Source organism: Amia ocellicauda, chromosome 19 (assembly GCF_036373705.1).
Source record: "Amia ocellicauda isolate fAmiCal2 chromosome 19, fAmiCal2.hap1, whole genome shotgun sequence".
Taxonomy (NCBI): Eukaryota; Metazoa; Chordata; class Actinopteri; order Amiiformes; family Amiidae; genus Amia; species Amia ocellicauda.
The window spans coordinates 26,529,533-26,553,762 of record NC_089868.1 but is presented as its reverse complement, the minus strand read 5'-3'; the positions used below and the strand labels follow the sequence as shown (position 1 = coordinate 26,553,762).

Below are 24,230 nucleotides of genomic sequence, written 5' to 3'. Positions count from 1 at the left end.
CACACACACACACAGTCACTGCACCGAGACGCACACACACAGTCACTGAGACACACACACACACACAGTCACTGAGACAGACACACACACACACACAGTCACTGAGACACACACACACACACAGTCACTGAGACAGACACACACACACACACAGTCACTGAGACACACACACACACACACACACACACACACACAGTCACAGACACATCACGGACCCCTCGTACCTGCGGGTGCTGCAGTATCCAGTTGGCCGGCAGGGCTCGCTGTCTCGCCGCCTCTGCGCTGCTGCCCAGCGGCTCGGGGTCCCTCTGATCCCCGTCCGAGCACGACCCCCCATCCTCCCCGCCTCTCCCGTCCTGCATCTCCGGGGTCGGGGCCGTCCCGGCTCTCAGCGCCGACAGTATGTGTGTGAGCGGTGTGTCCCTGCTGCTCCGTCCGCACGAGTTCCGGTCCGCCGGGCGGTGCGTCGCGCAAATCTGTCCGGACAGAAACCGGGATCAACTCGTCTCACTCGCTCCTCTGTGTCCGAGGGTCGGCTTTCATGCAATCGCTCAGCAATGTGTTGCAGTTAATTACAGCTCAGTAATTAATTAAATAATGCAGATTTCTCTCTCTAGGTCTTTGTGGTCGCGCTTTGCTTAATAAACACTTTCGATCATTAAAACCTGTATCTTACACAGGAAATCCACAACGCTCAGGGGACTCATTTGTATGTCATCTGAATATGTATTTAACAAACTCCAGATTACAGACTTAGACTAAGATTCAAGATTAGCATTTATTTTGTGAGTCCGACAATTAAGATTGAAGTGGAATGTGTATGTCAGTTAAATATAGATTTGGGATTTATTTAAATATTTATTCAAACAGCAAATAAAGATTTTCCAATTTTTTTTTTAAACATCGAAATATTCATATTAATAACGGTGGAAAGAAATACTGGGAATAAATACATTGCGGTGGGATTGATGTTGTGTGAGGTTCTGATCCGGCCGCCAGAGGGAGCCCGAGCCCCGCCGCGCACTGTCCCACTGGTGAGCTTGTGAGGGTGGAGGATGGAGGGTGGGTCGCCTCGGCCTACTACAGACAACACACACACACACACACACACAGACACACACACACATACACACACAGATACACAGACACACACATACACACACACACTGACACACACACACACAGATACACACACACACAGACACACACATACACACACACACACAGACACACACACACACATACAGATACACACACACACAGACACACACATACACACACACACTGAAACACACACACACACACATACACAGACACACATACACACACACACAGATACACACTGACACACACACACACACAAATATACACGTGCCTGTATTTAAATGCATACATACACATTCATAGAAACACACATGTATGTTTCTGAAAGCCCAGGGCCAGCTGGGTGTCTGCGGCTGCGAGGTGATGTAAGTGATTATGTCATCATGGAACACGGTAGAGAGAATATGCAGAAACAGAGTGAGAGAGAGAGAGAGGAGGAAGGGATCAAAACAAGAGTGGGGCATGGAGAAACGGGATGGAAACAGGATATAAAGAGGGGGGGTAGAAAGAGAGAGAGATAGAGAGAGGAAGGGGGTTGGAAACAGTGAAGAAAAAGAAGATGCAGGGGTAGTGGTAGAGAGAAATGCAAAAAGAGTTTCAGAAAGAGAGACATAAGAAGAAGGGAGGGAAAAGAAGTGTGAGAGTGAGTTATAATCTGACAGAGCACTGATTTTTCACTGAATATTCTGTTTCCTCAGAGGCTTTGCTGACAGTGTGTGTGTGTGTGTGTGTGTGTGTGTGTGTGTGCGTGCACGCGCATTTGTGTTTCTCTGTGTGTGTATCTGTGTGTGTGCATGCGTGTGTATGTCTCTATGTGTGTGCATTTGTGCGTGTGTGTTCACATGTGTGTGTGCGTGTGTGTGTGTCTGTGTGTGTGTGTGCATGCGTGTGTGTGTCTCTATGTGTGTGCATTTGTGCGTGTGTGTTCACATGTGTGTGTGCGTGTGTGTGCGTGTGTGTGTGTGTGTGCGTGCGCGTGCATTTGTGTTTCTCTGTGTGTGTATCTGTGTGTGTGCATGCGTGTGTGTGTCTCTATGTGTGTGCATTTGTGCGTGTGTGTTCACATGTGTGTGTGCGTGTGTGTGTGTGCGTGTGTGTGATGGAACAGTGCCTCAGTCGCCCTGGATAAGGGTGTCTAAGAAATGTACTACTAATAATAATTATAATAATTATAATTATAAGTACAGTGCAGTGTAGAACAGTGTGTGCGAGTTTCTAGTATTGATCAGCAGCTATATTGACCGTATCCACATTAATTCCTGTTGGATCATACAGGCCTGTGTGTGACAGAGACACTCAGTTCCCAAAACACCTGAGTCCCCAGCCTGGACACTTTCTGGGACGAGGTGAACACGGCTGCATTGATAACGAAGTCGTCCACAAGGCCACAGCCGTGCTGAGGTGGAAATGAACCAGCTGGTTTGATTATTCAGCAGCCAAAACAATCTGTTACACTTGCTCATTAATCAGTATTTAATGTGTATTCATAGATTCTCCCAAATTATACTCATTTATAGTCTTTTCTTTGTTCACTTTCAAGGTCTCAACCTGTAAATGACTGCAACTATTTTTCTCGGGGCTCAGAGCCGTCGCTGAGTCCGGGGATCCTCCGTGTCTCTGTCACCTGTTTCTCTACATTGTTTTATTACCATTATATAAAAAAAACATCTAATTGATTCACTGTGGTCCTGTGGACTCCTTACACGTCAGAGTTCTTACAGGTGTAAACATAGTGCAGTACAGTGTAGTACAATGTTAGTATAGTGTAGTACAGTGTGAGTATAATGCAGTACAGTGTCAGTATAGTGCAGTACATTGTAGTACAGTGTCAGTATAGTGCAGTACATTGTATTACAGTGTTAGTATAGTGTAGTACAGTGTCAGTATAGTGCAGTACATTGTAGTACAGTGTTAGTATATTGTAGTACAGTGTCAGTATAGTGCAGTACATTGTAGTACAGTGTTAGTATAGTGTAGTACAGTGTCAGTATAGTGCAGTACATTGTAGTACAGTGTTAGTATAGTGTAGTACAGTGTTAGTATAGTGCAGGACTGTGTAGTACAGTATTAGTATAGTGTAGTACAGTGTCAGTATAGTGCAGTACATTGTAGTACAGTGTTAGTATATTGTAGTACAGTGTCAGTATAGTGCAGTACATTGTAGTACAGTGTTAGTATGGTGCAGGACTGTGTAGTACAGTGTCAGTATAGTGCAGTACATTGTAGTACAGTGTTAGTATAGTGTATTACAGTGTTAGTATATTGTAGTACAGTGTAAGTATAGTGCAGTGCAGTGTAGTGTTAATATAGTTCACAACAGTGCAGTACAGTGTAGAGCAATGTAAGTATTGTGTAGTACAGTACAGTTTAAGTATAGTGCAGTACAGTGTAGTGTAAGAATTGTGTAGTGCAAGGTAAGTATAGACTAGTAGTGTTGTAGCTGTAGTTGTTGGAGGAGTGGAAACCCCATCTCTCTCCCTCTGCTGATCAGTCCTTTCTGGAGAGAGAGGCTGTGAGTAAGTGTTTCTTTGTGTCTCTTTGTCTCTGTGTGTGTGTGTGTGTGTGTGTGTGAGAGAGAGAGAGAGAGAGAGAGAGTGTGTGTGTGTGTGTGTGTGTGTGTGTGTGTGTGTGTGTGTCTTTCAAACTATCGAGTGGGGAGTAACTTTCCAACCTGGACACACAAATCCACCAAAACGAGCATGTCGAGCAATGGGGGGGGGGGGGGGGGTGCGTTGAGAGTCGGTTCCATGGAGCCCCGTGTTGCGGTGGGGGGTGGGGGGCTACTGGATCAGCCGGCCGGGGCTGGAGCTGCTGCTGCTCTGGCGGCGGTGGAGCGTCACACACGGCAGCGGGGGGTCGCACGGTGCATTCCCCAGCTCGGAGACAGAGAGGGAGGAGTGGAGAGAGAGGGGGGGAGAGGCCAGCCCTTCAACTCTGAGAGGAGAGCATTGGAAAGGCAGCCTCCCTCCTCCCTCCCTCACTCTGCCGCTCCGCACTCCTCTGTCTCCTCAATCCCTCACTCTCAGCCAGGCTCGCACCCAGGGACCCGGGGAATCATGCCGACCGGCGGGGCTCTCTCTCTGGCGCTGGCGGCGGCGCTGCTCGGCTCCCTGCAGCCCCGGGCCGGTGCGGACCTGGTCACGCAGGTCCAGGAGGTTGTCCGGCCCGAGTCCGCGCTGATGCCGCCGAAAGTCATGATTGCAATCCTGGCCAGGAACGCGGCGCACAGCCTGCCTTACTACCTGGGCTGCATCGAGCGGCTGGAGTATCCCAAGGACCGCATCGCCATCTGGTAAGACAGACAGACACAGACAGACAGAGAGGCAGAGAGACAGACAGACAGACAGAGAGGCAGAGAGGCAGGGAACCAGACACGGAGAGCAGCAGGTAGACAGGGACTCGCCGAGAGGCAGACAGAGAGACAGGGTGTGTGTCGCTGCTGCTTCTGCGGTTCTGCTCAAAAGTTGTCGCTTTTCTAATTGTTTTGCACTGGATTTACAATATTATGTAAACGCGCTGGCAAAGCAAGGTATGACTGAACACGGTCTGGGAGAGAGAGAGAGAAACAAACAAACACAAAAGCCGACATGCTTTCTGTGGGTTCAAATAAATATAATAATGATTTAAGTATCTGAGGACACTTTGCGTGTGGCAGTAGTGGTTGCATGCTGTGTTACTGGCATGTTCAATGCAGGGTTGTATCGGTGCAGCGGCAGGGCTGGATAATTGAGGTCAGCCGTCGGGATGGTATGTAGAAGTCAGTGGGTTAGTTATAGCAGGTGTGTTCATGTTCGTGATGGTATGTCAGTTACTGTAAGTGTAAGTATTATTATTAGTAGTATGAATCTATGTATTATTATTATTATTATTATTATTATTATTATTAGTAGTAGTAGTAGTAGTAGTATTATCACACAGTAGAAACATCCCCAAGAGTAATTAAGCTTTTTTAACATAACCCCTCTATAATATGCAAATACGAGCCCAGTGAGAAAAGGCGTCCTGGGGTTCTGTTTCCCATGTGTCTCATATCACTGTGACATCACTATATTGTAAAATAAAGCCATTGGCGACCATTCATTCAACGGCAGTACAGACTGGTCACCCGCAGTGTGTCGTGAGTTTCCATCACACAGCTGTGTGTAACGCACTGTACTGTACTGGCGCACTCTGTATTGCGCTACAATGCGCAGTCCTGTGACACACTCGACTGTGTTGCACTTTAATAGACTGTAGACTGTGTTATAATGTGCTGAACTACCTAAACTATAAAGTCGCAACTCAAACAGCAATCCTGCTACACACAAACCAAGCGATCATTTCTCATTATTCATTATCAAGTCTATCCGGGCCATTAGACCCGTTCATTAGGAGGACGATGATGATGTATGTAAGTGATATACTGCACACATAGGTGTTAATGCCTGTGCAGTCAGCAGCAGCGCAAGAATGCGGAGCGGATGGAAACCTCCCCCCAGAGAAATGCCCAGACTGCGCTGTCCTGACAGCAGCTCTGCGGCGCTGCGTGTTCAGATCCGCACACGGAGGCTGCTGGGCAGGATTATCATTAGCGTGTCTTGGCGGGGCGGTGCGGGGCGGTGCGGGCGGGCGGGCCGCTCAGGTGTGCTGTCTCAGGTGTGTTTGAAGGGCTTTGGCCGGCCGGCTCGGGTGTCAGCTGCGCCGGGCTGCCCTGTCTCGCTGTTGTTTAGTCTCTGAAGATTAGAGCCGCGGCGGTAATGGACGGTTCCGCCAACAGCAGCCGATAAGATCGAGCTCAGGTAGCGTTTATTAGCAATTGTGTGTGTCTGTACTGTAACACTGAAACAAGTCAACCAGCACATATCACATACATTTGACTGTACTGTACTGCTGCAGACTCACTGACTGGGCTGGTATGTACTGTCAATCAGTGCACCTATCAGTCAGTCAGTGTGTCAGTTGTGCAGTGGAGTTGTGTGTGACTTGTGGGATTCAGGGTGCATTGTGGGACTAAACTCGGGGGCAGCAGTGTAAGGGTTGAGAGAGAGAGGGTGTCAGGGCTCACAGTACACGGCTGAGGAATTCCTGGAATTGGGGGGGGTGACAGTACTACTGTACGAAATTACCCCGGGGCAGAGTTTCACACGTTTGCAGGTGCACCACACACTACCAACCCCTCCCCCAGGGACCTCCCACCCACTTGCTAAATGTTGAAGAGATGTGTGTGCAGGACCCCCTCCCCCCAATCGGGGCTGAGCTGAACGCTGAGAGGCGGCCCCTCGCGTCCCCCTTAAGAGCTCCTGAGTCCAGGGGGCTGGGCCTCAGACATTGGACTGGACTGGACCGCTACAGAGACACAGATTGGACTGGACTGGACTGCAGACACACTGACTGGACCGCTGCAGAGACACTGACTGTGTAGACATGAGTGTGTGTGTGTCATACGTGTGTGTCAGTGTATGATTCTGTGTGTGTGTCGTACGTGTGTGTGTCAGTGTATGATTCTGTATGTGTGTGTCATACATGTGTGTCAGTGTGTGTGTCGTACGTGTGTGTGTGTCAGTGTATGATTCTGTATGTGTGTGAGAGTGGGTGTCGTTCGTGTGTGTCAGTGCTGGTTTGCTGAGTTGGCAGGCAGTTTGGCAGTGTTATCACAGAGCTGGCAGCCTGGTATCTGAGGGGGTCTTGGGGGGGGGGGGCTTGTGTTAAATAATTGTGTAATAGTCCCTCTCTCTCTCAGCACCACACTGCACAAGAACTGAGAACAGGGCAGATACCTTCACTGCACTACCACTGTACTACTGACAATACTATCACTGTATTACCACTGTACTACTGACAATACTGTCACTGTACTACCACTGTACTACTGACAATACTATATTACCACTGTACTACTGACAATACTATCACTGTACTACCACTGTACTACTGACAATACTGTCACTGTACTACTGACAATACTGTCACTGTACTACCACTGTACTACTGACAATACTATCACTGTACTACCACTGTACTACTGACAATACTGTCACTGTACTACCACTATACTACTGACAATACTATCACTGTACTACCACTATACTACTGACAATACTATCACTGTACTACCACTGTACTACTGACAATACTATATTACCACTGTACTACTGACAATACTATCACTGTACTACCACTGTACTACTGACAATACTATATTACCACTGTACTACTGACAATACTATCACTGTACTACCACTGTACTACTGACAATACTGTCACTGTACTACTGACAATACTGTCACTGTACTACCACTGTACTACTGACAATACTATCACTGTACTACCACTGTACTACTGACAATACTGTCACTGTACTACCACTATACTACTGACAATACTATCACTGTACTACCACTATACTACTGACAATACTACCACTGTACTACTGACAATACTGTCACTGTACTACCACTGTACTACTGACAATACTATCACTGTACTACCACTGTACTACTGACAATACTATCACTGTACTACTGGCAATACTATCACTGTACTACTGACACTTGACTATACTATCACTGTACTACTGACACTACTATCACTGTACTATCACTATACTATTGACACTACTATCACAGTACTACTGACAATCCTATCACTGTACTACTGACTGTCTTCTCTGTTTCAGTGTCCTGTCATATCTCTATTTACATGCTCACACCTTTCCCCTGCTACCACTCCGTCCCCCTCTCTCCCTCTCTCCCTCTCTCAGGTGCAGTCAGTGTTAGGGCAGTCAATGTGTTCAGTGGATTGGGGCAGCCAATGGGAGACGGGCTGTGTGCTGGTCACTGCAGCCTGCCTCTCGACACAATGGCGTATTCATTCACTACAGCCCCAGAGAGAGAGAGAGAGAGAGAGAGGGAAAAGAGAAGGGTTTTTAGTGTTTGAGTGTGTCAGCATGTGTTTGTTGTTGTAATTGTGAAAGTGTGTGTGTCTAGAAAAGTGAGTGTGACCCTTTGTTAGTTTCTGCTTAACTGAGAGTGACAGCGAGTGAGTGTGTGCAAGTGTGTGTGTGTGTGTGTGTGTGTAGGTTTATTCCACTGACTGTGAGCTCTCTCTCTCTCCTCCCCTCCCCTCCCCTCCGGTCCCTCACTCCCTCACTCTCTCTCTCTCTCTTGTGGCTGCTGTAAATCCTGTGCTGTTTGTTGCTCAGAGTGATAGCCAGACTGGGAACACAGAGCTGTTAATAATCACTATTCTTCTGCGCTGGTTTCCATGGGGTCTCAGCACCGTGTCTGCGGACAGTCTGGGTCTGAAGCTGCAGACCGGCTGCTCCCAGGCCAGTGCTGTAACACCCCAGTGTCACAGTGCACGGCAGAGAGCAATGCACAGTAAGGTCTATCAGTCAATCAATCCATCAATCAACCAAGCAATCAATCGGTTGATCAATTGTGCCCGGTCAGTTGGTTGATCAGCCAGACAGACACTTAATCAATTGACACTTAGGCAATAAAGTCTGTGTTTCTTCTAGTAAGGCAAATGACAGGGTTATTTACACCCCTGCGATCTGTTGTGCAGTGTGTTGTGCACTGTGTGTTCTGTGCAGTGTGTTGTGCACTGTGGTGGTGTATGTTCTATGCGGTGTATTGGGCATGCATGTCTGTTAATGGCAACCAGCAGTTGTATGTCTCCAATCCCTGCTGTGCATTGCGCGGTACTGGAGGACGCGCCGGCCGACCTTTCGCTGTGAGCCCGCCGGACAGTGTGCATGAGCCGGGGAGGGGTCTGTGCCAGAGCCGGGGCGCAGGGCGCTGCGGTGCGGAGGTGCCCGGGAGTCCTGGCGGACTAGCGCGCAGGAGACACGGCGAGAGAGGGAGAGAGAGGGAGAGAGAGGGGGAGAGAGGGAGAGAGAGGGAGAGAGAGGGAGAGAGAGGGAGAGAGGGAGAGGGGAAAAGTGTGTGAAAGAGAGGGGGAGGGGGTGTAAACAAGCTCGAGAGAGGGCTGGGGGGTAGACCGCGTGTTAACCCTTTGTGTATCCGCGCTACCTGACACATCGCCGGTTACTGATTGTCCCCGAAATGTCCTGAAATTGTGCTGTTTTTTCGTGCCTCTGATATCGGCAAGTGCAATAAGGGTCCACCCCCCAGCCCGGGTCACGATTATCGTTTTACACGCATGCACTCTCTCTCTCTCTCTCTCCAAAGTTCATTCTAAGTAGCGGTTTACTGTCCGTGCGCAATGGCTTGTGTTTGGAGAGTGTGAATGGACGGACGGACAGACAGCGGCGGTATTGGGTGTGAGGCCGGTGTCTGCGTTTCCACCTATTTGTGACCCGGTGTGAGGGATCCGGCGTGCTTTCCCAGCCCCTGGCTAACCCCCCCGCTCAGACAGGACCTCTCCCAGGCCGGCGAGCCGCAGAGCAGCAGCATGTGTCACAACTGGGCTGTCTGCGGCGCAGGTTTGCCTCTCCGCGGGGCTGGGCTGCAGACAGTGAGGAGCTCTGACGGGGTGGGGGGGTGCAGTCCGGAGCCTCCGCAAATAAAAACGAAACATTAAATCACTGTCCGACTAACACAAATAGCACTGAAACAGACACTGTGCGGTTCAGTGTAAATACCTGGCACCATACTGACATTGTACACAATCTGTAGACAAAGTCCTGCACTGCATTTCACTGGACTGGAAGAGCGCAGGTTTCCAGTGCTATCTGGACTGTCAGTATATATTGTTCTAGTTTGACCCCAGGCTGACCCCTGGACTGGACACTGACCCTAGACTTGACCTCTGTGTCAGAGCTGAGATATAGCACAGTATAGCATAGTACAGTACAGCATATCACAGTTCAGTCTGTGTGTGTGTGTGTAAAGGTGTGCACTGTCTCTCTGACATATGGTCTCCACATGCACTCAGCTCTCAAAGAATCAGATAGAAAAAAAACAGAGAAAGAGGGGGGGGTGAGCGCTGCAGGCAGGAAAATAATGAGTTGAGGAGATACTTAAACTTCAAAGAGAGAGAGGGATATGCAGGGAGGGAGAGGAAGGGGGCTGTGTGTCCACTTCTCCTTTCTTTATAGACTTGTGCCCTGCAGGTGGCTCACATACACTGACACTGTAGGCAGACAGACTGTACCATAGGGCTCCTAATCCCACTGAGACCCAGGACAGTGGAAATGATTGGGTCTGCAGACACACACTGGAGCACAGAGCGCTGTGAGGAATACAAAACAGAGAGAGAGACAGAGAGAGAGATTTACTGTATGTGTAAATGCTTTGGCCACATAGGTGTGAACTTGTCATGCCAATAAAAATTTCGATATCTGAGTGTTTACCCTTATTGTTTTATATCTATTAGTCATGCTGTTCCAGCCATGTGAGCCAATAAAGCCAAATTAAAGTTTGGAGTTTGAGAGAGGAATTGCCATTGGGAGAGAGGGGAGTAACGTCACGCCAGGAAAAACTTTTTTTGAGTTTTGAGAGAGAGATAGAGAGTATTAATAAAACTTTTTTTTTTTTTTTTTTGCAAAGGTCAGCACTGAACTGACCAAAGTCACCAAATCAGAACGACATGTTTCACTCTGTGACTGAGACAACACTGCGGCTTCACACACACACACACACACACACCTGTATACAGAGGAAGATAGACAGAGCTGTGTTGAGCTCTCACATGTGAAAAGTTACAAGAAACTGTGAGATCTTATAAAACAAAGCACGTGAGTGTATCTGTGTGTCTGTGTCTGTGTCTGTCACTGTTCTCTCCGACTCGCTGGTTTGGGTCGCAGCCATGGTTTCTTCTTGGCGGTGGTGAGAGGGGTGGGGGGGTTGTTACCGCAGTTACCGGTACTCTTAATTGGATTCCCTGGCAAACATCGCCCTCCCGACCCCCTCCCCATGCGAGTTATTTTCCAGGCTTGTGCAGGGAGGCTTGCTCAGCATGTGCTACTCAGTGTTTTTATTTTCTGAGCGTGTTTTCTGTGTGTGCGTGTGTGTGTGTGAGAGAGACAGTGTGTATGAGTCAGCACACCAGGGCAGAGGGCAGTGTTACAGTGAGTGAGTATGGGAGTATTTGGGAGTATTTTTCCAAAGTGTCTCTCCGTGTCGGTGTAAACAGCGCCTGACTGGCCGCAGTGTGCAGACAGCGGTAAACAGGAAGCTCAGACCTGCTCACAGGATGTACTCTTCAGCCCAGCGTGGCTTTTCTGACCTGCAGTTTGTGACGTGTGTTTATTATAATATTGAGTCCAGCAACGGGTCACAGCCCAGAAGCACAGACTGCCCCACAGAGGTCAGGATCCAAACTGTTCCCATGTAAATATATAGTAAATATGTAGTAAATGTATAGTAAATATGGGGGAGTTTTATAGCAGGGGCTTCTGTATGTTTGAATTCCCCTAGACATGTTTGTTTTATGTTTCTGTCCAGTACCTTTGGTGTGTCACTCTGTCAGTCTGTCCATCAGTCAGTCAGCCAGTCAAGAAGTCTGTCTGTTCATTTGACCATCTTTTCATCACAGTCAGTCAGTGTGTCATTGTGTCAGTCAGCCAGTCAGTCAGGCGTGGCTGTCAGTGTGGCTCAGTGTCTGTGCACCCTGTTGCTTCAGGCAGAGGAGGTTCTTCCAGTTCATCTGTCAGACAGGAGCTGACATCCTGGCACTGAGCACAGAGAGAGAGAGAGAGAGAGAGAGAGGTTAGGAAGAGAGAGAAAGGGAGGGAGGGGGAGAGATACGCACAGTGTTTAGGTTGTGCAATGGATCCTGCAACTGTTGAGTGTTGTTGTGTAGTGACATTTTGCTCTGTGATGTGCTGAATTGATATCGCTCTGTTGGCGCTGTGTTGTTGTGTTTTGACGCTGTATTGCTGTGTTGCAGGGCGGCGACGGACCACAGTGTGGACAACAGCAGTGCAATGCTGCGCGAGTGGCTGCGGGGGGTTCAGAGGCTGTATCACTACGTGGAGTGGAGGCCAATGGAAGAGCCACGGTCAGTGAGGCCCCATAGCACGTCCTCCCTCGCTCCCTCTCTCTTTCCCTTAATCACTCCCTCGTTCCCTCCCTCTCTCCCTCACTGTGCTCGTCTCTAACCCCGCTCTGTGTGCAGGTGGTACTCAGACGAGTTAGGCCCCAAGCACTGGACGAGCTCACGCTTCACCCACGTCATGAAGCTGCGCCAGGCAGCGCTGCGGGCAGCACGGGAGCGCTGGGCCGACTACATACTGGTGAGGGCACTGCACACTGTACACAGCTCACTGTGTTGTGTAGATGTGTTGTGTTGTTGACATTGAGCACGCTGCACATTCTATAACTCCTCTCTCTCCCTCCCCCTCCCGGCCTCTTGGTGCAGTTCGTGGACAGTGACGTGCTGCTGACCAACCCACGGGTGCTGTCCCTCATGATAGCCGAGAACCTGACGCTGGCGGCGCCCATGATAGAGTCGCACACGCTCTACTCCAACTTCTGGTGCGGCATCACGCCTCAGGTACTGCTGTCCCCCCAGCCTCTCTCTCTGTCTCTGTTCTCCATCATCGCGCTCTCTCTCTGTCCCATTAAAGGTGCTTGTTATGTGTCTTGTTATCAGAGTGACCGTGTCACTGTATCAGACCAACTCTCTCTCCCTTCCTCTCTTCTCTCTCTCCCTCTCTCTCGCTGTTTCATCTCTCTCTCTCCCTCTGTCTCAGGGCTATTATAAACGCACTCCCGACTACGTGCCGATCCGGGAGTGGAAGCGCTTGGGCTGCTTCCCTGTTCCCATGGTGCACTCCTGCTTCCTGCTGGACCTGCGGCGCAGCGCGAGCCAAGCCCTGGCCTTCAACCCCCCCCACCCCCACTACACCTGGGCCTATGATGACATCATGGTGTTCGCCTTCTCCGCCCGGCAAGCAGGTCAGAGCGGGTTGGGGGGGCGGTCAGGTCAGGGACTGATGTGTGTGATTTTTGACATGAATGAGTTTTGCATATTCTTTAGTGAGCTTTGTTTCCTGTGTGTCTGTGTTGTGCCATGTTTCGTATGTTGTGTGTCTTTATATTGTGCTGCTAGGTGTGTGGTGTGATCTGTGTAGGTTGTGTGTGTGTTGTGTGTGCAGTGTGTCTTGTATGTTTGTCAGTGTGTGTTCTCAGCAGTGCCACGCTGGCATTTGCTGCTAACCTGCTAATGATCACACCGCTGCACACACCAGGAGGAGGAATGGGTTGGGGGGGGGCTTGTAAAAAATAAACGAGTCCCCCTGTCCTTTGACACTGCCAACACCCCCCCCCCCCACCTCAGTGTGAGAGAGGGGGTGGGGTGATCATTAGCAGAGGCCTGTTAAAAAAGTGTAATGGAGGGGAAGGCTGTGGTAACACCCCCTGGCACACTGCTCAACAGTCCAACACAATACAGCACTGCACTGGACTACAGTAAACTACACTACACTGGACTACAGTAAACTACACTGCACTGGACTACAGTAAACTACACAGCACTGGACTGGGCTACAATAAACTACACTGCACTGCACTACAGAAAAACAACACTATACTGCACTACAGTAAACTGCAGTAGAGTAACTTACACTACAGTAAACTACACTGAACTACACTACAGTAAACTACACTGCACTGGGCTACAATAAACTACAATATACTGCACTGGACTACAGTAAACTACAATACACTGGACTGGACTACAGTAAACTACACTGCATTTCACTGGACTACAGTAAACTACACTGCACTGGACTACAGTAAACTACACAGCACTGGACTGGACTACAGTAAACTGCACTACACTGCACTGGACTACAGTAAACTACACTACACTGGACTATAGTAAACTACACTGCACTGCACTGGACTACAGTAAACTGCACTACACTGCACTGGACTACACTAAACTACACTACACTGGACTATAGTAAACTACACTGCACTGCACTGGACTACAGTAAACTGCACTACACTGCACTGGACTACACTAAACTACACTACACTGGACTATAGTAAACTACACTGCACTGCACTGGACTACAGTAAACTGCACTACACTGCACTGGACTACAGTAAACTACACTACACTGCACTGGACTACAGTAAACTACAATGCACTGGACTACAGTAAACTGCACTACACTGCACTGGACTACAGTAAACTACACTGCACTGGACTACAGTAAACTACAATGCACTGCACTGGACTACAGTAAACTGCACTACACTGCACTGGACTACAGTAAACTACACTGCACTGGACTATAGTAAACTACACTACACTGCACTGGACTACAGTAAACTACACTACACTGCACTGGACTAGAGTAAACTACACTGCACTGGACTATAGTAAACTACACTGCACTGCACTGGACTATAGTAAACTACACTGCACTGCACTGGACTAGAGTAAACTACACTGCACTGCACTGGATTACAGTAAACTACACTGCACTGGACTATAGTAAACTACACTACACTGCACTGGACTACAGTAAACTACACTACACTGCACTGGACTATAGTAAACTGCACTGCACTGGACTACAGTAAACTACACTGCACTGGACTATAATAAACTACACTGCACTGCACTGGACTACAGTAAACTGCACTGGACTACAGTAAACTACACTGCACTGGACTACAGTAAATTACACTACAGTAAACTGCACTGCACTGGACTACAGTAAACTACACTGCACTGGACTACAGTAAATTACACTACAGTAAACTGCACTGCTGTAGCTGCAGTGTTCAGTGGTGCAGTACTGTGACCCTGAAGGCTGTTGTGTCGGGTCATTAGAGAGGCCCCCACTGGGCCCCCGCTGAGCTGCTCTAGACTGGCCCCTGTGCCGGGCAGGGGTGTCAGTAACAGTGTCCAGATGTGCAGAACCCTGTGTATCCCAGTCTGTGTGTGAGTCTATGTGTCAAGATGTGTCTGACCCTGTGTGTGTTTGTGTGTGTTTGTGTGTGTGTGTGTGTGTGTGTGTGACCCTGTGTCTCATGTCCAGATGTGCAGATGCATGTGTGTAACCGCTGGCACTTTGGGATCCTGCCGGTGCCTCTGAAGCCACAGCAGAGTCTGGAGGAGGAGGCAGAGAGTTTCACCCACATGCGCATCGAGGCCCTGAGTGAGTCACCCGCTGCGCCTCCCTCACTCTCTCACTCCTTCTCTCCCTCTCTCCCTCACTCACTCACTCACTTCCTCTCTCCCTCACTCCCTCACTCCCTCACTGATAGAGGTTGTGCACACTGGAGGGAATGCGGGGGTGGGAATGCGGGGGTGTGTATCTATGTGGTGATGTGTCCGTGTAAGATCTCACAGCCTGGTGAGACAGAACACTGGAACAAGGGCCCTCATGAGAGAGGAGAGGAGGAGACATGAGAAACCTGTCTTCTACTCTCCACACCTGCAGGCCCAGTCAGTGGCTCACCTGTGTTCTCTGACCCCCACAGTCGACCACCCCCCCCTGGAGTCCTCACAGTACCTGCACACCCCCCCCACCCCCCAGGACAGGATGGGCTTTGACCAGGTAAACACGGACACCTGTCTGTCTCTCTGTATTACTCCCAGTATCTGTCTGTCTGCCACTCTGTCTTTATGTAATGAGGCCAATTGACCCCTGAACTTCAACCCTCCCTCTCCCTCCCCCTCTCTCAGATCTTCCTGATCAATCTGAGGCGCCGGTTGGACCGCAGGGACAGGATGCTGCGGACACTGTCCGCCATGGGCATCGAGGCCACGCTGACCGACGCAGTGGACGGCAAGTACGAGAGGGAGGGATAGAGGGAGAGGGAGGGGGCGAGAGAGCGCAGACTGTGCTTCAAGCTTAATGTTAAATATATATTCCTGGCAGAAAAACAGAAAACAACAGAACAACAGGCCTCTCCTGTGAAGCTGCCTGTTTTTAATTTTCACTCTCTTCATTCCTCTGCTTCTATCTCTCCCTCCCTCTCCTCCTCTCGCTCTCTCCATCTCTGCGTCAGGGCTCTGAACTCGTCTCAGATCAAGGCTCTGGGTATAGAGATGCTGCCAGGCTATAAAGACCCGTATTCTGGGCGGGTTCTGACCCGCGGGGAGATTGGCTGCTTCCTGAGCCACCACTACACCTGGACACAGGTAACCATGCACATCTGCACACACCTGGACACAGGTAATGGGTAATCAATGGGGGGATGCTGGCTGCACAGCTGCTCACTGAACAACACAACACAACACAACACAGCACAACACCTCTCAGTCTGAGTCATGCTAATAAAGATGTTTTGGATTGAATTGGTCTTAGTGTGAAATGGTGCTTCTGCTCTGTTTCTCCTCCTCAGTGAGACCTCAGTGTGTGTTGCAGTGTGTGTGTTGCAGTGTGTGCGCTGGGCTGGAGTGTGTGCGGCGCGCTGTGCGTCTGGCTGCGCAGTGATCCCAGCAGATCTGCAGGAGCACTCGGCCCTCTGTTCACAGGCTCAGGACTCCAGAGGGGCGGAGAGCAGCCTCTTGTGGTCAGACTGTGGAACTGTGGCTCAATTTAAATTAAACTCTGTGTTAGTATGCATGTGAGAACATATAGGGCTGGTTTCACAGACCTGGATCAGCACTAGTCAAGGACTTTCTACCTTAAACATCACGGGCCAGTCCTTGAAACCAGCCCACAGAGTCCTGTTCTCTTGGTATTATTCCGTTTGGATAAACTCCTCTTCAGATGTTGCTACACACTGAACTCCCTGAGCGATTCACCACCATGCTCACTTCGCTGCTGGTGTTATGGGGGATTTGATCAATAATGACTGCTTTGTCCCCAGGTGGTGGAGCAGGGGCTGCGGCACGCACTGGTGCTGGAGGACGATGTGCGTTTCCAGCCGCAATTCAGGAGCCGCCTGCTCAGCATCATGGACAGCATCGACCGGACCGGGCTAGACTGGGACCTCATGTGAGTCCAGAACCACACTGAGACACACTGAGACATTGACACAAAGAGACACTGATATACTGACACACTGATACATCGACACAATGAGACACTGATACAGTGATACAGTGACACAGACAGATACACACTGACACTACCTTATATTACAACAGGGAAAATAATAGAGAAGATGCTACTGAATACCTGACAGATTCTCTCTGTCTCTGTCTCTCAGCTATATAGGCCGTAAGCGGATGCAGGTGCAGCAGCCGGAGGTGTCCGTTCCGGGTGTCAGCAACCTGGTGGAGGCCGACTACTCGTACTGGACGCTGGGCTACGCGCTGTCCCAGCAGGGGGCTCAGAAGCTGCTGCAGGCGCAACCCTTCGCCAAGATGCTGCCGGTGGACGAGTTCCTGCCAATCATGTTCAACAAACACCCCAAGTGCGTCTTACACACAGACCGGCACGCAGATGGAAACGCATCCTTCATACAGACACACACACACACACGCAGACTGACAGACACTGTACACACATACACAAACAGAAACACATATAGACTGGCAGACACCGCATGCACAACCAGTACCACTCTCACATACAGTACACTGCACACTGCCGGCATTTTGCACACACACAAATGTACAGACACACAGGGAGACGCAGACAAAGACGCTCGCCCTGCACTGCGCTGGTCTGTGGAGCTGTCAGCGGAGGGATGTTCCAGGGATCAGCGGGAATGTAGTCAGAGTCTTTCTCTGTCTCCTGTCACCTCCCACCCTCTCCTCCAGCTCCCTCACTCTCTCCTCCTCTCTCCCTTGTTCTCCCCTTTCTGCTGGTCACTGTCCTCTCTCTCTCTTCCTCTCTGAACCATCCTGCTTTCATCCCTTCTCCCTGTTCTCCGCTCTCCCTCGTTCTCCCTCTCTCTCTCTGCTCCCCCTATTTCTCTCTACACCTCTCTCGTGCTCTCCCCTTGTCTCGCTATCTCCCCCCCACCCCCGCTGCCTCCTTCTCTCCGAGGTGAGGAATGCCGGAGAGAGAGAGCAGGAGGAATGTGGGGCCGGATTCTCCCTTCCTGTCCCCGAGTCGGGTCGGGACAGAATTCCCATTGATCCATGAGAACAATCCCGGCCCTGTCTTCCTGCCCCTGGAGGAGGAGGAGGAGGGAGGAGGGGGGGTGCGCTCCAACACAGACCTGTGTGTGTGTGTGGCATGTTGGGATCCTGCCATGTGTGCGTGTGTATGTTGTGTGTGCGTGTGGATGTGGGTGTGTAAACAGTGCAGGCGTGCTCTGCAGGATTCGATCCGCCCTCTGGGATTTGCTTTCTGGGACAGAGGCTGTACTCTAGCCTGGGGATCACAGGCCCAGAATCACCCTGTGTCACATCACTGTTACTACTACTACTAGTACTACTACTGCTGTGAATACTACTACTACTGCTGCTGCTGCTGCTATTACTCTACTACTGCACTAATATGTCAAGTAGGTTTCTAGAGGACTAGGATCACTGTTCCCCTCCCTGCGGTGATCACTTTGTGTACGAGTTGTGTGATATGTTGAACTGTTGTGTAGCAGCTGTGCAGCGTGCAGCACTCTGAGTTTACGATGACATGCAAAGAGAGTCACACGGCTGACTGGAAATGGAGAGTCACAAAACTACAAATCCACGATGATATTTTGAAACAGATCTTACTGGTGCATAGAGAAGCCTTGAGGTTTTCAAGATGTAATTATCTTCCTAATGTTATTGATGAACTTCAGTACAGCTGATCGGCTGAGTAACCCTGTGTGATTGACATGAGGAATTGGTGGCACCGTGTGAAGAGTTTCTGAACTGCAGCTCCTGCTGATACCGTCCTCTCTTTTGTTCCTACTATTTTCTACTGCAACTGCAGTTTTTACTGCACTGGTTCTACTGAAAGTGCTGTTATTGTATTATAGGCTTGTTGACTGAAATTATTAGTAACCTAAATCCTTCCTCTCCACCCTCTCTCCCACTCTTTCCCTCTCCGTCTCTACACTCTCCCACTCCCTCTCCCACTCTCCCCCTCTCTCCCCTCTCTCCCATTCCCTCTCCCACTCCCCCCTCCCTCTCTCTCAGCTCCGAGTACATGCAGCAGTTCCCGGTGCGTGACCTGCGGGCATTCTCCGTGGAGCCCCTGCTGGTTTACCCCACGCACTACACGGGAGACACGGGCTACGTGAGCGACACTGAGACCTCCACCATCTGGGACGACGAGTCGCGGCTCACGGACTGGGACCGCACGCACGCCAGTAAGACCGGGCAGCAGGAGCGGATCAGCACCGCGGCGCAGAACAGCGTGACCGGCGCCCAGCCCCCGCCCGGCCCGGCCCCGGCGCCTGGCCACACCCCCTCCGCCACCACCACCCGAGATGAGTTCTGACACAGTGACACGCACACACAGTGACACGCACACATTCACACACAGTTACACACACACACACACACACACACACACTGTTACACACTCCTATAGCGTGGCAGCAGGGCTGAACTGTGTCTGTGATCGCCGCGGCAGGAAGTGAACACAGTGACCCCTGACCCCTCCAGACACAGACCCGACCCCTGACCCCTCTGGACACACACACTCCTTTATTTATTCTGCTGTATCCCTCATTCTCTGTGTCTGTGCTGGAGGGGCGCTGGCTACTTGACCACCTGGACTGGGGGCTGGGAGAGACTGGGGAAGGGATTAATTTGAGATACTCTTGCTCATAATAATAATGTTGACAGACGGGTGTGGTGTGTGGGCCTGGGGGGGCACAGGCAGGTCCTGTGTGCAGGTCACTGAGGTCACGCACTGAGGTGTGTCGGGGGCATTGAGGGTGAGTGGGGGATGAGGGGTGGGCAGCGCTCTCTCTGACACTGGCTGACTGACCGCCCCATCACTCTCACCTGCCAGCCTGCACACCTGTCTGTCCATCTTTCCTGTCTGCCTGTCCCTCTGTCCTCTCCGCACGTCCTGTGACTGGATCACACTCTTGCATTCTCTACCCCCCTCCTGCGGGGACTTCTGATGGGCCCGAGACTCAGCGACATCTGAACCGGCTCCTCCACTGGACAAAACGTTTCTGTGACCGTGTCAGTAAAACCGTTGCATCCATTCCGGTCTGTGTGTCTGTATCTGTGTGTCTGCATGAACGTCTGCGTGTCTGCATGTGTGCCTGTGTTTGTATGTGTGCCTGTGTGTGTCTGAATGTGTGTCCGTGTGTTGGCATGTGTGTATTTGGGGATCTGTGAATCTGAGAGGGAGAGTGAGAGAGACAGGCTGCAATGCCTTCTGCAGGCCACTCCCTGCACTGCACCCCTCTGCCAGACCCTGAGCGTGTGTGTTTGTGTGTCAGTGTGTCTCACGGCCTGTTTCTGTGTGTTTGTCAGTGTGTGTGTGCTGGATTATCAGTGACTACCTTACGACACCCTCCCACGGCTCAGCCAGTCCCCACAGTACCGACAGCACGCTGCTACACGTACAGCACGGGGCCCCTGGGTGTCACTGCTGCTCCGTGTCCTGCAGAGCCACTGTGGCCCCTGCCCCCAACAGGGCTGTGTCACTCTGGGAAGAGTCTGAGAGCCTGTTTATGTCAGTGAATGTCTTCTGAGTTTCCTTGAAAGCACACAGAACTGATACGTGATACAGTGCGATGCAATGTTTTTGAAAATCCTTTTTAAAGAAAGTTTTATTTTGTATTTTTGTGTAAAAGTCAATGCAATGTGTTTGTTTAATGAAGAGAAAATGATAGTTGGTAGTTGGTGGGTTTTGGAAATTATTCTTATATACCTACACACACACACTCACACATGTGAATGCATATATATATACATGAGGTACAAACTGAGAGAGAGATACAGTGTCTGAGATGGGGAGGGAGGGAGAGAGGATGTGTGTGTGAGTGAGTGAGTGTGAGGTTCTGGGGTTATGGTTGTGTTTGCGTTCATTGGATTGGTCAGGGATCAGGGTACGGGCCGAGTCAAGTCCAGGTTTGCATTGCAGGGCAGTTCTGCTCTTTGTGACCTCACTTCCTGTGGGACCTCCCCTTCCTGTGCCTCCTGTCTCTCATACTTCCCTCCTCTTCCTCCTTATCCTCTTCCTCCTCCCTCTCTCTCACCACCACCATCTCCACAGCCTGGCCCGGGGGAAGGCGGAGAGATGACCCAGTCCCAGGGGAGGGCAGCGGCATGCGGACGTGCCGCACCACGTTGCGTGAGCGGGTCTTGGGGGGGTTGGGGTACGGGTACAGGGAGGGGTAGGGGGTGGGGATGAGAGCAGGAGGAAGAAGAGGCAGAGGAGGAGGCGGAGGAGGAGCAGGTCTGTGAGGAGGGCGAGACAGAGGCATGGCGGGAGCCTCCAGGGAGAGGTCCAGGAAGGCCGGCGCCACCCCGGTGATGGCGGCGATCTGATATGCATTGTGCCGGTCGGCTGCCACCCTCCCTGGCAGGAGGGGGCGCTGCCATACCTCGGCTGGGACGCCGCGCACGAAGCCCCTCAGCAGCGAGAGCCAGCCGCCCGCACACAGGGGGCTCAGCGTGACACGCGGCCACAGAGAGGCCAGCGCCCGCAGCGCCAGGCGGTTGGCGGGGCCGTGTGGGTGCCCATCCTGCGTGTGGTAGAGCTGGGAGAAGTGCAGGTCCAGGCGTGCGCCCGGCCACTCCTCCAGGAAGCGCGTCATGGCGCTGACAGAGCCGCCCCCCAGCCCTGGCTCCTCGCTGGGAGTGTAGTTGCTGTACAGACAGATGTAGCCCACGTTCTCATAAGCTGACAGGACCGAGTGCAGGTACCTGAGAAACACAGAGACACAGAGTGAGACAGAGAGGCACGGAGTGAGACAGACACGGGGGACAGAGTGAGATATAGAGACACGGGGGACAGAGTGAGATATAGAGACACAGGGGGGACACAGAGTAAGACAGAGACACAGAGAGACACACTAAACACACAGGTACAGTTAGGCACGGCACGGCACGCACGCACACGTAGCTCCACCCCGCACTCACCCATGGGTGTCAAACAGCAGTCTCTCCGGCTCCAGGCGGTGCAGGGGGCAGTTGCTGGCCTGTCCACTCTGCAGTAGTGCCCCCTGGGGGGTCCGCAGCTCGTAGAACAGCAGCTGCTGGTTGGGCAGGGTGGGGCCCCCCGGGAACCCGAACGCCCCGCAGAACTCTGGGTACGGCACCCAGGCGTCCTCCCCCGTCCGCACGTGGAAGGGGCACCGTTCGCACCCCTGGGGCGGGGGTCCTGTCTGCACCACCATCTGCCCCCACCCTGCCATCAGCTCCTCACTGCGCCTCACTGCGCTCTCCTGCAGGGGACAGACAGACAGACACTACACTGCACAACACTTTACTGCGCTGCACTACACAACACTACAGCATGGAGAGGGTGTGCCACACTCCTGTACACTGTGACCCTCTCTCTTTACTCAGCAGCACTACACAGCTGAGGAACTGCTTAAGCAACATATTGACTAACAGGGCTGACTCTGTGAGCACAGGACACACACACACTGATACACACTCACACTTTATTATTGCACTTTTGTAATGCTCTTATATCTTGTAAGTCTGCTAAGAAATAAATAATAACACACAGATACACACTCACTCACACACTTACACTCACACACTCACTGACACACTAACACACACTATTATTGCACTATTGCAATGCTCTTATATTTTGTAAGTCTGATAATAAATAAATAATAATAACACGGATGCACACACTCTCACACTCGCACTGGCTGGCTCACCTGCACTCAGCTCCCCTCCTCTCCCACTCTCACTGTGCAGGATCCCCACAGCACCAGGCAGCTCTCTCCCTCTCTCTTTCCTTCCTTGTATTTCTTCCCCTGACCCCTATCTTCCCTCTCTCTCCCTCTCTCTCTGATCGTGCCGTGTGTTGATCGTGTGCTGCCAGTTGATAGGAGACGCCATAGCAACATTTACACGGCGCACACGGGACTGCGCCTCCTCAGCCGGCCAGCAGGGGGCGCTGCAGGACTACGCGCAGTCAGCCGGGCAGGAGAGCGGAGAGGTCGGTGTTGTCTGCACTGAGACTCACTCACTCATTCACTCATTCATTCATTCACTCATTCATTCCGCACCGAGGACAGGTGAGCGAGTCTGTCTGTCTGTTTCTGACACATCTGTCTTTAAAGCGCGTCCTCCTCTCTTAGCCTCTGCTGTCCACCGGTAACAGTGTAGCGTGGTAAAAACACTGCAGTGTGGTGTGCTGTGGTGAGAGCTGTGTTTAGTGCGTGTGTGCCACTGTGTCAGTGTGTGTGTTTTGGGGGTTACTCAGTGTTTAAGTGTGTGTTTTGGGGGGTTACTCAGTATTTATGTGTGTGTGTGTGTGTGTGTGTTTTGGGGGGTTACTCAGTGTTTATGTGTGTGTTTTGGGGGGTTACTCAGTGTTTATGTGTGTGTGTGTGTGTTTTGGGGGGTTACTCAGTGTTTATGTGTGTGTGTTTTGGGGGGTTACTCAGTATTTATGTGTGTGTGTGTGTGTGTTTTGGGGGGTTACTCAGTGTTTATGTGTGTGTGTTTTGGGGGGTTACTCAGTGTTTAAGTGTGTGTTTTGGGGGGTTACTCAGTATTTATGTGTGTGTGTGTGTGTGTGTTTTGGGGGGTTACTCAGTGTTTATGTGTGTGTGTGTGTGTGTGTGTTTTGGGGGGTTACTCAGTGTTTATGTGTGTGTGTTTTGGGGGGTTACTCAGTGTTGATGTGTGTGTTGGGGGGGCTCTGTTATTAAAGGCTGATCGTGGATTACAGGTAGAAAGGAAACCTGGGAACAGCACAAGCGTGCCTCTCCCATGAACACAACCAACGACATGCCTCGCTGTGTGTTTGTGGGGGTGGGGGGGCTGTTATTAAAGGCTGATCCTGGATTACAGGTAGACAGGAAATGTGGGAACAGCACAATCCTGCCTCTCCCAGGAACACGCCTGCCTCAGTGTGTTGTGTTGTGTGTGTGTGTACGTGTGCAGGGCAGTGGCCAGCACTGTGTCCCCCTCGCTGCCCTCCATCCCCAGCACAGCCTCGCCCCCTGACCTGTGACCTCACAACCCACCCCCTTTAACGTGCCTGGAGAGTTTAACCCCCTGCCCCCTGACCTCAGGTAGCCAGCTTTAGCACAACGTCGGGGTCAGCCAGGGGTCACGACCCCTCCCTCCCTAAATCTCTCTGACGGCGGACTCCGGCCATGCCCTCGGACTGTGTCCCTGACCGCGCGGCAGCTGTCCCATCAGCAGCTCTCTTTGTCTCCGCGTCCTTC

At 51.2% G+C, this 24,230-nt stretch overlaps 3 protein-coding genes across 3 annotated transcripts in view; 1 reads left to right on the top strand and 2 right to left on the bottom strand.

Annotated features, from left to right (window-relative positions):
• tsen15 (TSEN15 tRNA splicing endonuclease subunit) overlaps positions 1-1,003 on the bottom strand; it is a 13,758-nt gene extending 12,755 nt beyond the window's left edge. The window contains exons 1-2 of the mRNA XM_066691989.1: positions 954-1,003; positions 225-476 (exon numbers count right to left, since the gene is read on the bottom strand). Of these exons, the coding sequence (XP_066548086.1) occupies positions 225-362 (138 nt within the window). The 5' untranslated portion in view covers positions 363-476; positions 954-1,003. The remainder of the gene's footprint in view (positions 1-224; positions 477-953) is intronic.
• A 2,987-nt stretch (positions 1,004-3,990) lies between these two features.
• On the top strand, positions 3,991-20,705 carry colgalt2b (collagen beta(1-O)galactosyltransferase 2b). The gene is made up of 12 exons (XM_066692174.1): positions 3,991-4,396; positions 11,938-12,048; positions 12,166-12,283; positions 12,409-12,543; positions 12,743-12,947; positions 15,047-15,166; positions 15,492-15,568; positions 15,697-15,803; positions 16,023-16,155; positions 16,830-16,957; positions 17,172-17,378; positions 19,039-20,705. Exons 1-12 carry the CDS (start codon positions 4,161-4,163, stop codon positions 19,340-19,342), a joined length of 1,881 nt encoding a protein of 626 aa, XP_066548271.1. The 5' UTR covers positions 3,991-4,160; the 3' UTR covers positions 19,343-20,705.
• A 71-nt stretch (positions 20,706-20,776) lies between these two features.
• On the bottom strand, positions 20,777-22,815 carry LOC136714600 (putative C->U-editing enzyme APOBEC-4). The gene is made up of 3 exons (XM_066692175.1): positions 22,707-22,815; positions 21,952-22,256; positions 20,777-21,735 (listed from the first exon to the last, which is right to left on the bottom strand). The coding sequence occupies exons 2-3, from the start codon at positions 22,224-22,226 to the stop codon at positions 20,973-20,975; spliced, it is 1,038 nt and encodes a 345-aa protein (XP_066548272.1). The 5' UTR covers positions 22,227-22,256; positions 22,707-22,815; the 3' UTR covers positions 20,777-20,972.
• Positions 22,816-24,230: the final 1,415 nt, after the last annotated feature.

Bases quoted from the DNA above. Each gene is read 5' to 3' on its own strand.
- colgalt2b (XM_066692174.1), top strand. From the start codon at position 4,161: ATGCCGACCGGCGGGGCTCTCTCTCTGGCGCTGGCGGCGGCGCTGCTC. The intron at 15,569-15,696 runs GTAAACACGGAC...CCCCTCTCTCAG, and splicing joins ACAGGATGGGCTTTGACCAG to ATCTTCCTGATCAATCTGAG. The intron at 16,156-16,829 runs GTAACCATGCAC...CTTTGTCCCCAG, and splicing joins ACCACTACACCTGGACACAG to GTGGTGGAGCAGGGGCTGCG.
- LOC136714600 (XM_066692175.1), bottom strand. From the start codon at position 22,226: ATGGCAGGGTGGGGGCAGATGGTGGTGCAGACAGGACCCCCGCCCCAG. The intron at 21,736-21,951 runs GTGAGTGCGGGG...TGTGTTTCTCAG, and splicing joins CTGCTGTTTGACACCCATGG to GTACCTGCACTCGGTCCTGT.